Here is a 13596-nt window from a genome sequence, read left to right as displayed (position 1 = left end):
TAAAACCAAATACAAAGAAAATGGCATATAATGTGCATTTAAATACCAAATGCACTTTTATTCAGCAAAATGTGTCGTCCTAATGCTAATATACAGTGTATCACAAAAGTGAGTACACCCCTCGCATTTCTGCAGATATTTAAGTATATCTTTTCATGGGACAACACTGACAAAATGACACTTTGACACAATGAAAAGTAGTCTGTGTGCAGCTCATATAAAAGAGTTAATTTATTTTCCCCTCAAAACAACTCAAAATATAACCATTAATATCTAAACCCCTGGCAACAAAAGTGAGTACGCCGCATAGCAACTACGTACATCCCTTAATGTCCAAATTGAGTACTGCTTGTCATTTACCCTCCAAAATGTCATGTGACTCTTTAGAGGAGTGCTGTCAGCATTGTTGCAGAGATTGAAGAGGTGGGGGGTCAGTCCGTTAGTGCTCAGAACATACACCACACTTGGTGTGCATCCATTTTGCCATATACCAAAAAATGGCATATACCAAAATCCATTTTGCCATACACCCAAAAAATTGCCACATACTAAAAGCTTATTTGCTATATACAAAATAATGCCATATGCCAAAAACCATTTTGCCATGTACAAAAAAAATGCCATATACCGATGGCCATTTTTCAATATGCCACAAAAATGTCTCATACCCCCCTAAAAATTGCCACACACAAAAAAAAATGCAATATTCCAAAGCCATTTTGCCATATACAAAAAAGTCCTTAAGCCAAAAGCTATTCTGCCATGTATCAAAAAATGCCATGTACCAAGATCCATTTTGCCATATACCCAAAGAATTGTCATATAAAAAAAGCTTTTTTGCCATATACGAAAAATGGTATATGACAAAACCCGTTTTGCCAGATACCCCCCAAAAATGGCACATACCCAAAAAATGCCACATAGCAAAAAATGCCGTATACGAAAAAAATGCCACATACCAAAAAAATGCTTTATACCAATAGCCATTTTTCCATATACCCAAAAAATGCCACACATCTCCAAAAAATTGCAACATACCAAAAAAATTGCCATATACCGAAGTAATTTTGTCATATAACAAAAATGCCATAAGCCAAAAGCCATTTTGCCATATACCAAAAAAGGCCATATATCAAAATCCATTTTGCCATATACCAAAAAAATGCCATATACCAAAGTCATTTTGCCATATAACAAAAAAAATGCGAAATACCAAAATCCATTCTGCCATATACCCAAAAAATTGCCATATACTAAGTGTTTTTGCCGTATACAAAAAATGTCATATGCCAAAAAAATGCCATGTACTGTACCCAAATCAATTTTACCATATACAAAAAAATGCCATATACCAAAAGCTTTTTTTGCCACATACAAAAATAGCCATATACCAAAAGCTTTTTTTCAATTTACAGAAAATGGCATATGCCAAAAACCCATTTTGCTGTATACCAAAAAAATTCCACATCCCCCCCAAAAAATTGCCACATACCAAAAAATGCCATATACCAAAGCCATTTTCCATATACCAAAACATGCCATAAGCCATTTTGCCATATACCCAAAAAATTGCCATATACTAAAAGCTTTTTTTTCCATATACAAAATAATCCCATATGCCAAAAACCAATTTGACTTTGCCATGTACCCAAAAAAATGCCACATACCAAAAAAAATGCCATATACAAAAAAAAAAAAGCCACATACCAAAAAATGCTATAAGCCATTTTCCCTCCAAAATGTCGTGTGACTCGTTACAGGAGTGCTGTCAGCATTGTTACAGAGACTGAAGAGGTGTTGGGTCAGCCTGTTAGTGCTCAGACCATACGCCGCACTCTACATCAAATTGGTGTGCATGGCTGTCACCCCAGGAGGAAGCCCCTTCTGAAGACTGTACACAAGAAAGCCCACCCGTCTCATCAGACCATAGGACATGGTTCCATTAATCCATGTGCTTTGTTGACATGTGTTCAGCAAACTGTTTGCGGGCTTTCTTGAGTACTGTCTTCAGAAGAGGCTTCCTCCTGGGGTGACAGCCACGCACACCAATTAGATGTAGAGTACGGTATGGTCTGAGCACTAACAGGCTGACCCCCCACCACTTCAATCTCTGCAGCAATGCTGACAGCACTCCTGTAACGAGTCACATGACATTTTGGAAGGAAAATAACAAGCAGTACTCAATTTGGACATTTAGGGATGTACGTAGTTTCTATGCGGTGTACTCACTTTTGTTGCCATGGGTTTGGATATTAATGGCTATATTTTGAGTTATTTTGAGGGGAACATACATAAGTCTATTATATAAGCTGCTCACAGATTACTTTTCATTGTTTCAAAGTGTCATTTTGTCAGTGTTGTCCCATGAAAAGATACACTTAAATATCTGCAGAAATGCGAGGGGTGTACTCACTTTTGTGATACACTGTAGAAAAGTTCTCCTCAGACACATCCGGCCATTTAGCTGCACAACAACTGCACGCCGCTCTCTCACTGTTTACGTCTTCGCCGTGTAGTAAAGCATTATTTTAGGCCATATTCTTGTTGACCATGTGGCAGCTACACGCACCTCCAAAATTGGCCGTTTTGTTCAGCTGCTTACCCGGCTCTCCTGCCTGCAGCAGGGGAACGAGTCCGACAAGCTGTAACTTGCTCGCCGCCGAACGGGTTGCCGATCGGCGAAGACAATCGACAACCCCAACGCCGTGTGACATGATCCTGGGTAGTTTTGTGTGATTTTTCGCTTCGAAAGCAGAGAAAAACAACATCACTTGGTTGGGGTTTCCATGTCGGCTAGCTGTCACGCCTCCTGGTTTGTTTACGCTCTCCAAAGCCAGGGCAGGGAAATGTCAAAAGCCGGACTAACTCCGGTGGCATAAAATATAGTTTCTCTCGAATTCTGATAATAATGCTATTTAAGACTTTATTTTATCTTGTCGAAAGCACTTTAAAGATGCCACGTGATTGAATAGGCTGGCGTAATCAGAGAACGGCAAGCTTACGTCTGATTGGTGTCATGGAGTCATGTGATTATTGTTGCTATGTCTCATTGGTGAAATTAGTTGCGCTACTCTTGGCATGGCTGGCAAAAAAATAATCTAACATGTAGAATAAAGAGGAAAAATGTGACGACCCTTTTGTAACCCTAAGTAGCGGAGTAAGAGTAGCATTTTTTTCTTCACAAATCTTCTCAAGTAAAGAGTACGGCTTAGTACAACTACTCTTAGAAGTACATTTTTTCTCAAAACGTTACTCAGGTAAATGTAACGGAGTATATGTAACACATTACTACCAGGGCACCCTTGGAGGAGACAGTCAACCTCTGCCGCCACCCAGGGTCGGCCCAGGCCGTTTGGGAGCCTTAAGCAAAATAATGCAAAAGGGGCCCATATTTTTGGCCCACCATTTTGTCACAGTGTACTGTGAAACCCATACATGCAATCCAACCCATACGTCCATCGTTTGTATATTAATCAGATTTTGTTGCACTGCATACTTGAAACTTCTCACCCCAAATGATTGTCAGTACTTACAGTAGATAGCGCCAAACCTTTTTCTAAAAGAGGAAAGAAAGAAGTTAAGGAAGAACTTTTATTTTTTTAAGCTTGTAATCAAGTATCAAAACTCACAAAAGTCAAATAAACCAAACTCTAGTAAACAAAATAGAATATAAATTAAACAATTGGGGGCCCCCTAGTGGTCAGGGGCCCTAAGCAGCTGCATAGTCTGCGTATAGGCTGGGCCGGCCCTGATACTACCCACCTCTATGTCCGACCATGGGTCTCTTTTGCCTAATTTTTTGAATGACAAAAGCAGACTTGTTGTTTTGTACAATATATGGATAAAGTTACTGTATTTGCCATGTGCTCTGTTCACCAGTGTGAAGTTCATCGCATGTGAATTATCTTTTATTAATCATCTTATAAGTAAAGTGACCAAACAACTCTGCATCTCTATTTACATGATGTTGTTGTTGATTTATGACCGACTTGTTCTTTATCAGACACGTCAAAGGGCTGCCATCTTGTGGCAACTTTGCGCCATCGCAGTAGTAATGATTTTATAGTGATCCGCTTTTTTCCCGTAGTTGAATACAGTGGCGCGGGATGTAAGGTGCTGAGGGTGATGCAGCACCCTCTAGTGTTGGGGACGAATTTTTTTTTTTTTTTTTGTAAGAATAAATAAATAAAACTGAAACAATTGACTATTTAAAGCAAGGGCGTAGGTTTGCATAGGGACGGTTGGGACATAACATAACTTTTCAGGATGGTCAAATTGTACCCACCAACTTTCAAGCAACCTTATTTGCATGATGCCATGACTTCAGTTATATAGGTAATTTAGATTGTCTCCCCATATGTTGTAAGGATAGATTATTAAGTGAATTATTTTCATGATGTTCAGACTTACATTTACTCCTTTTCACTGCTGTGCCAGTCCATATTTTTCCCCCTCACTGCGCGTTCGATTGGCTGATGACTTGACAACACGCACTTACAGGGTTAGGGTTAGGGTTAGGGTTAGTTTCATGGCAGGATGTGTCTGAGGAGATTTGAGAGAACACCGGCACACGAAGAGGGCAATAAACCGAGTATCGCGCTCTCCCGGTGGGCACGCGAAGGACCGAGGCGAGTGTACGGCCGAGTGGCATTCTAGTTGGATAATCAGCCACGGCATTTTTTTGGTATATGGCAATATTGATTTAGTATATGGCATTTTTTTGTAAATAGCATTTTTTTCTCAGCATATGACATTTTTGCAGGCCTGGCACGTCCATGCCATTGAGGGCTATTCACGTCCAAATTTGCCATTCATTTAAAGTGATATTTGGTGTATGACAAAATGGCTTTTGGCATATGGCATTTTTTTGGGTATAATGCAAAATGGCTTTTGGTATATGGCTTTTTTTGTATGTGGCGAAATGGCTTTGGTATGTGGCATTTTTTGGGGCATATGGCATTTTTTTGTATATGGTAAAAAAGCTTTTGGTAAATGGCAATTTTTGGGTATATGGCATTTTTTGGTACATGGGAAAAAACTTTTGGTGTTTGGCTTTTTTTTTTTTTGTAGATGGCATTTTTTGGTGTATGACAAAATTGATTTTAGTATATGACATTTTTTTGTAAATAGCATTTTTTTCTTAGCATATGACATTTTTGCAGGCCTGGCACATCCATGCCATTGATGGCTTTGCACGTCCAAATTTGCCATTCATTTACAATGATATTTGGTGTATGAAAGAATGGCTTTTGGCATATGGCATTTTTTGGATATAAGGCAAAATGGCTTTTTTTGTATATGGCTTTTGGTATATGGCATTTTTTGGATATAAGGCAAAATGGCTTTTTTTGTATATGGCTTTTGGTATATGGCATTTTTTGGGCATATGCCATTTTTTTGTATATGGCAAAAAAGCTTTTGGTAAATGGCAATTTTTGGGTATATGGCATTTTTTGGTACATGGGAAAAAAACTTTTGGTATTTGGCTTTTTTTTTTTTTTGCATATGGTTGTATATGGCAAAAAAGCTTTTGGTAAATGGAAATTTTGGGTATATGGCATTTTTTGGTAAATGGGAAAAAGCTTTTGGTGTTTGGCATTTTTCTTTGTAAATGGCATTTTTTGGTATATGGCAAAATTGACTTTGTATAGTCATATTTAGTATATGACATTTTTGCAGGCCTGGCGCGTAGCTGCCACATGGTCAACACAATATGGCGTAAATTAATGCTTAAAAACACGGCGAAGACGTAAACAGTGAGAGAGTTGCGTGCAGTTGTTGTGTGCAGCTAACAAGGCAGGATGTGTCTGAGGAGAACTTTTCTACATGTCCGTCCATGATTAAACATATGTAAATATTCCTTTATCTAAAGAAAGTTTGTAGTGTTTACTTTGTAATCGCTGTATTCACGGCCATTTTGAACAAAAATTTGACAGAACACCGGGCACACGAAGAGGGCAATAAGCCGAATATAGCGCTCTCCTGGCGAGGGGGTGTGGGTGTTGGACAAAAGACAAAAAAAGACCTATTTGTTGCACTTCTACTTTTTTTTAATCCATGAACAACCCTGCTGTTGACTTCCACGCAGAGTTGAGGATATATTTGAACAAAGTGAACCCATGCTCATTCATCCATGATTCGGTATTTCGAAATCAGGCTGTGATATTATTTCATTTTCTGCTTTTTCTTACTTCTGGAAGGATGTGGGGGCTCAAATCGTTCACGCAGCACTTTGAAAGACAACAATACGCTTAGTCCTTTATGAAACGTTGTTGCTTAGCAACCAAAAGTCTGCTGCGAGCTTCAATCCAAGGACACACATGCACCCTCTTCACATTTGGACAACGACGCACACAAAAAGATTTTCTCGGATGATTAAACAACTTCATTTAGGATCTTCTTTCACATGGCGGAGAGATGAGTTCGGTACCTCGCCGAAGGCGTGATTACGCTTCTCTGAAACGTCGGGATATCTTTTTCACACAATTACGATTTAGCTAACGTCCCCCTTGGGGCTGTTTGGAGGGGCTTTGACTGATGATACTAGCTAGCTATGCTTGCTAGCCGGCGGGGCAGAGGTCAGAGGTCGCCTAGACTCAATCATCTCTCAGGAAGACTGACTGTATGTAGGACACACATTATATGTATTGTGTACACATACAGCGGGGCAAATAAGTATTTCGTCAACCACCAATTGTGCAAGTTCTCCTACTTGAAAAGATTAGAAAGGCCTGTAATTGTCAACATGGGTAAACCTAAACCATGAGAGACAGAAAGTGGAAAAAAAAAACAGAAAATCACATTGATTTTTAAAGTATTTCCAAATTAGAGTGGAAAATAAGTATTTGGTCACCTACAAACAAGCAAAATTTCTGGCCGTCAAAGAGGTCTAACTTCTTCTAACGAGGCTCCACTCATTACCTGTATTAATGCCACCTGTTTGAACTCATTATCGGTATAAAAGACACCTGTCCACAACTTCAGTCAGTCAAACTCCGCTATGGCCAAGACCAAAGAGCTGTTGAAGAACACCAGAGACAAAATCGTAGACCTGCACCAGACTGGGAAAACTGAATTTGCAATAGGTAAAACAGTTGGTGTAAAGAAATCAACTGTGGGAGCAATGATTAGAAAATGGAAGACATACAAGACCACTGATAATCTCCCTCGATCTGGGGCTTCATGCAAGGTCTCACCCCATGGCGTCAAAATGATAAGAACGGTGAGCAAAAATCCCAGAACCACACAGGGGGACCTAGTCAATGACCTACAGAGAGCTGGGACCACAGTAACAAAGGCTACTATCAGTAACACAATGCACCGCCAGGGACTCAAATCCTGCACTGCCAGATGTGTCCCCCTGCTGAAGCCAGTACACGTCTGCGGTTCGCTAGAGAGCATGTGGATGATCCAGAAGAGGACTGACTGGGAGAATGTGTTATGGTCAGATGAAACCAAAATAGAACTTTTTGGTAGAAACACAGGTTCTCGTGTTTGGAGGAGAAAGAATACTGAATTGTATATGAAGAACATCATACCCACTGTGAAGCATGGGGGTGGAAACATCATGCTTTGGGGCTGTTTTTCTGCAAAGGGACCAGGATGACTGATCTGTGTAAAGGAAAGAATGAATGGGGCCATGTATTAAGAGATTTTGAGTGAAAATCTCCCTCCATCAGCAAGGGCATTGAAGATGAGAGGTGGCTGGGTCTTTGAGCATGACAACGTTCCCAAACACACATCCAAGGCAACAAAGGAGTGGCTTCGTAAGAAGCATTTCAAGGTCCTGGAGTGGCCTAGCCAGTCTCCAGATCTCAACCCCATAGAAAATCTGTGGAGGGAGTTGAAAGTCCGCGTTGCCCAACGACAGCCCCAAAACATCACTGCTCTAGAGGAGATCTGTATGGAGGAATGGGCCAAAATACCAGCAACAGTGTGTGAAAAGCTTGTGAAGAGTTACAGAAAACGTTTGGCCTCCGTTATTGCCAACAAAGGGTAAATAACAAAGTATTGAGATGAACTTTTGGTATTGACCAAATACTTATTTTCCACCTTGATTTACAAATAAATTCTTATTTCTGTTTTTTTTCCCCACATTCCGTCCCTCATGATTGAGGTTTACCCATGTTGACAATTACAGGCCTCTATTTTTAAGTGGGGGAACTTGCACAATTAGTGGTTGACTAAATACTTATTTGCCCCACTGTATTTCTATATTTTCTACATATATACACACACACACAAATATACATATACTGTACATATATACATATAGACTGTATATTTACATATAGCTACATATATACAGGCGATCCCCAAATATCTGCAGTTCAGGATCTGTGGATTTAACAATGTGCATGTAGGTGTGTGTATATATATTTCTATATATTGTATATATGGGGTATGTGTCTAAGAATTTCATGAACTTCCTTAATGAAGCGGTTTCTTGTATTAAAAAGCTCCTTTTGGCCACTGGAGGGCGCCACGATACCATCAATTGTCCTACATTCCTTACAAGCGTCACACGCTGCTGGTATGGACAGTAGAGGCGGGGCTGCAACTGATAAGCGACAGCTCCTGCTCTTCAGTTTCTGTTTCAGAGAGCGCCCCCCCAAGGAGGGGCGCCACACCACCCCCGGTTCGGTCCAAGCTGTCCTCCGGGCCCGTCCGTCCGCCGTTTCGACAGTCGCCGTCTCGGCTCCGTTCCGTATTGGCCTTGCTACGGCTGTCCGGCGGCGTAACGGCGTGCGAGGACGACGGGGGCGGCGGCAGAGCCAGAGGGTTCTTGAAGGCCTGCCCGGCCCCGGCCACGTTGGCGCCGGCGTTGTAGCGACAGCGGATGTAGCTGGAGAAAGCTCTCCTGTAAGTCTTGTTGAAGAGTGTGTAGACCAGCGGGTTGACCCCTGATGAGATGTAGCCCACCCACACGAAGACGTTAAGCAGTTCATGCAGCAGGGACTCGTCGCAGGCGCCTCCACACAGCACCAAGGTGACATTGGTGATGAAAAACGGACACCACATGATGAGAAAGAGGAAGAAGACAATTCCTAATACCTGTGGGTGGACAAACCATATGAAAACAAGTAGATGTAGAATTTTAGGAGTACAACCCACCTTGGAGGCCCGCCTCTCGTTCTTGATGGCCTGCATCATCCCGCGTCGACCGTGGCACGCGGCGCCGTCACCGCGTCCGGGCCCGGCGGCCGGCGAGCTGAGCTGAGACGTTGCCTCGGAGCCAGGAAGAATGCCCACACACTCGGACGCGGAGACACTCAAGAGCAGACCCGGCTCTGACGTCGGTTTGACATCTGTTCAGAGGACCATCTTAGAGGTCACAATCGCACCTGGCTAAACTGGGAGCTCACCTGTCGCGTGGATGTCCGAGCCGGCGGTGTGGGCCGGGGGCCGCAAAGGCTGCTGGGATGCCGACTTGGCCTCGCATAGGAAGACGGTGGCCTGCCGTTGCAGCACTTGGACGGTGAGACCGTACGTGACCACCATGATGACCAGCGGGATGAAGAAGGCCACGAAGGAGCCGATCAGGATGAAGCGCTCCTCATTGAGAACGCAGCTGCCATTGACGAACACCTTGTCCTCGTGGCGGAGGCCGATCACCGGGATTGGTGTGGAGACGCCTGCGTGACACCAATGGTAAGTTTTCTAAAGGTTTATCTTGTCTTTAACTGTTAAGACTGACCTATGGAAATGGTCCAGACGGCGGCAATCTTCATCATGGCTTTGGTCCTGGAGTTGAATCGGCTGTGCTCGATGGGGTTGCGGATGGCCACGTAGCGGTCCAGAGAGATGGCGCACAGGTGCATGATGGAGGCGGTGGAGAAGAGCACGTCCAGGTAGATCCAGATGGGACACAAAGCACTGGGCAGGGGCCAGGCGTAGTCTGCTTCGACAGGACAAAAAAAGCCACGGGAGGTCAAAAATCAAACCGGCAGACTCAGGCCGGGGCGGCAAGGGATTCTTTTTTTTGCCAAGTAGCAAAATGGACTTATCCATGTTGCTTTTTTTTTGCCATGTGGCAAAATTGATTTTGCCATGTGGCATTTTTTTGGAATGTGGCATAACGGATTTTGCCATGTGGCATTTTTTTGCCATGTAGCAAAACGGATTTTGCCATGTGGCATTTTTTGCTAAGTAGCAAAATGGATTTTGCCATGTTGCTTTTTTTTTTTTTGCCAAGTAGCAAATGGACTTATCCATGTTGCTTTTTTTTTTGCCATGTGGAATTTTTTGCCATGTGGCAAAATTGATTTTGCCCTGTGGCATTTTTTTGGAATGTGGCATAACGGATTTTGCCATGTGGCATTTTTTGCCATGTAGCAAAAACAAAAAACAAAAAAAAATGCCACATGGCAAAATCCATTTTGCCACATGGCAAAAAAATGCCACATGGAAAAAAATCAATTTTGCCACGTGGAAAAAAAATGTCACATAGCAAAAAAGAAAAAAAAAATGCCACTGGCAAAATCCATTTTGCGACATGTAAAAAAAATGCCACATGGCAAAATCCAAAAAATTCCACATGGCAAAAAAATGCCACATGGAAAAAATAAATTTTGCCACGTGGAAAAAAATATGTCACATGGCAAAAAAGAAAAAAAAATGCCACTGGCAAAATCCATTTTGCGACATGTAAAAAAAATGCCACATGGCAAAATCCAAAAAATGCCACATGGCAAAGTCAATTTTGTCACGTGGCAAAAAAATCCAATTTGCCACATGTTAAAAAAATATGCCAGATGGCAAAAAAATGACACATGGCAAAATCAATTTTGCCACATACTAAATACCACTTTTGGTTCTCGGCCCTGCTGGGTGGCGGACTCACCATAGAGGATGTTGATGAGAGAGATGGGCATTACCAGGATGCCCACCAGCATGTCGGCCACTGCCAAGGACCTCAGGAAGAAATTGGTGGCATTTTGGAGTTTCTTCTCCAGCGACACAGCCAGGATGACCAGGATGTTGCCACCCACGGTTAGGGCGATGATGACCAGGATGAGCAGGGCCGGCCAGTTCTTCTCCTCACTGGCCACCACCTCCTGCGTGGAGTTGTCAGCATCGCCCCCCGTCAAGCTTTGGTTGAATTCCGGCCAGGAAGTCCAGTCCGCCCCCTCTGGGGAGGCGGCGGTTGTGCCGAAAGCGCCCAGGGGAGCTGTCGGCGGGCCGCCCATCCCCGACGACAGAGCCTTAACCCTTCGGAGGTCGGTGGGGCATCAAGGGAGACTTACTTGACCTCTTTGGAAGGAACTGAGATTTTTCATTTCAAGTCCGAGTCCCGGGCCAAAAAGGTCCCAGCTTGGCAGTTCTCCATCCGAATCCTAAAACTGCACGACAAGTGTTCGTGCCATGATGTTTCCAAGTTTCCGGCGGTCTCCTCCTTCTGGCTTGGGAGGACCTGGTGAAAGAAGGAGGACAATGCTCTTAAAGAATAACGTTTTTCAATTCAATTGGTTAAGTTTCAGCAACTGAAAGTGGAAGTCGAAAACTTCGAAAAATCCGAACGCGCAATGAGAAGTGAATCATGTTCACTGCCTCCCACTGTCATCTTTGCAGAGGTAGTAGTGATTTATCCCTCATCTTCACCGACCTTTTATCTGCCCCTTGGTTGCGGAGGAGGAAGGTGAACTCCACCCCGTCCCGCCTCGCTCCGTCTTACCGTTAACACCTTCTGAAGGTGATTTCAGAGCCGTGTGAAGATTTTAATCCCCGGAGCCTTTTCTCAGTCTGCCGCAGACGGATGGCGGACAGAACTATACCTCGGGGGGGAAAAAATGGTATCAAGTTGCGAAGATTGGCGAGACTGTTCGCTCGCTTGTTGACCATTTAAGGACATGTGTAGGAAACAAAAGTGTGGATGGATGGGATCAACACCAGTAAGGTTAATTACCATTTGTAGAATGGGATTTCTGTATATTATCTGAAGGATTACCATATTGTTTTGGACTATAAGGCACACCTGACTACAAGCCGCCACCCACCAAATTTGACACGAAAACGGCATTTGTTAATTGATAAGCCGCACTGGACTATTAGCCGTAGCTGTCCTCACTGTATTATGGGATATTTACACCTGAAGATATGAACCGATAAAGACTTTATTTGACAATGGCATCATAAGACTGTCATACGACCTAATGAACCACCATGAAGCTTTACAGCCGATTGGTTCAAAGCTTCATGGTGGTTCATTTGGTCTTATTACTTCAAGAAGCTTCATTTGGCCATCACTGCTCCCTTGGGGGAGACAGTCAACCTCTGCTGCTATCTGATGTTAACACTGTTGTCGTCAAACATGCCTCCTAGCATGCATTGCAGCGCTACAGATGTAAATTACAATCAAAATTCATGTTCTGTGCTAATTATTTCTTCAGTTATTGTTCCAGTTGTGTCATTATTTCTAGTTATGGTATAAAGTAACACTTTATTTGACAGTGGCGCCATAATACTGTCATAAAACCAAATGAACCACCATGAAGCTTTGAACCAATTGGGTGCAAAGCGTCATTGCTTCAAGAGGCTTCATTTGGCAATCACTGCTCCCTTGGGGGAGATAGTCAACATCTACTGCCACCTGCTGTCAACACTGTTCTCGTACGACATGCTTCCCAGCATGCATTTCAGTGCTACAGATGTCAATAACATTCAAAATTCATGTTCTGTGCTAAATATTTTTTCAATCATTGTTCCAGTTGTGTTATTATTGCTAGTTATGGTATAAAGTAACACTTTATTTGACAGTGGCGCTATAAGACTGTCATAAAACCAATTGAACCACCATGAAGCTTTGCACCAATTGGCTGCAAAGCTTCATTGCTTCAAGAAGCTTCATTTGGCCGTCACTGCTCCCTTGGGAGTGATAGTAAACCTCTGCTGTCAACACTGTTGTCGTCCAACGTGCCTCCTAGCATGCATTACAGCACTACAGATGTAAATAATCAAAATTCATGTTCTGTGCTAATTATTTCTTCAGTTACTGTTCCAGTTGTTTCATTAATTGCTTGCTATGGTATTTGGTAAAACTTTATTTGACTGTGGCGCCATAAGACTGTCATAAGACCATCATAATTACCCTCATTTTCGGACTATAAGCCGCTACTTTTCCCCCCAACTTTGAATCCTGTGGCTTATAGTCCAGTGCGTCTTATTTTTTCATTTATTTGGGTTAATATGCAACACTTAATTTGACAGCGGCATCATAAGACTGCCGTAAAACCGTAATAATCATGACATGGCATTATCGTAGCCATTAATGAATGCTAATAATGACAGATGTCATTATGTGTCATCCGGCAAATTATGTCACTAACTCCATTCATGTCCAGCTCGGATCTTTTACATCCATTCAAAAGGACGATAATTTGACGGATGACATCTGTCAAAAGCATTCATTAATGCTCATGGTTGTGTCGTGTCATAATTATGACGGTCTTATGACAGTCTCATGGCGCCACTGTCAAATAAAGTGTTGCCAAATTCCATAACTAGCAATTCATGAAACAACTAGAACAGCAACTGAAGAAATAATTAGCACAGAACATGAAATTTGATTTGTTATTCATGTAGGAAAAGTCGATTTTT

General features: G+C 42.5%; 1 protein-coding gene across 1 annotated transcript in view; it reads right to left on the bottom strand.

Annotated features, from left to right (window-relative positions):
* Nucleotides 1-8194: 8194 nt before the first annotated feature.
* Nucleotides 8195-13596, bottom strand: part of htr2cl1 (5-hydroxytryptamine (serotonin) receptor 2C, G protein-coupled-like 1) — a 38069-nt gene continuing 32667 nt past the window's right edge. The window contains exons 3-7 of the mRNA XM_057855465.1: nt 10844-11413; nt 9698-9898; nt 9366-9635; nt 9115-9308; nt 8195-9054 (exon numbers count right to left, since the gene is read on the bottom strand). Of these exons, the coding sequence (XP_057711448.1) occupies nt 8521-9054; nt 9115-9308; nt 9366-9635; nt 9698-9898; nt 10844-11189 (1545 nt within the window). The 5' untranslated portion in view covers nt 11190-11413 and the 3' untranslated portion in view covers nt 8195-8520. The remainder of the gene's footprint in view (nt 9055-9114; nt 9309-9365; nt 9636-9697; nt 9899-10843; nt 11414-13596) is intronic.

This window comes from Corythoichthys intestinalis, chromosome 13 (assembly GCF_030265065.1).
Source record: "Corythoichthys intestinalis isolate RoL2023-P3 chromosome 13, ASM3026506v1, whole genome shotgun sequence".
Taxonomy (NCBI): Eukaryota; Metazoa; Chordata; class Actinopteri; order Syngnathiformes; family Syngnathidae; genus Corythoichthys; species Corythoichthys intestinalis.
The sequence above is the reverse complement of the archived record's forward strand: the minus strand, read 5'-3'. Positions and strand labels throughout refer to the sequence as shown.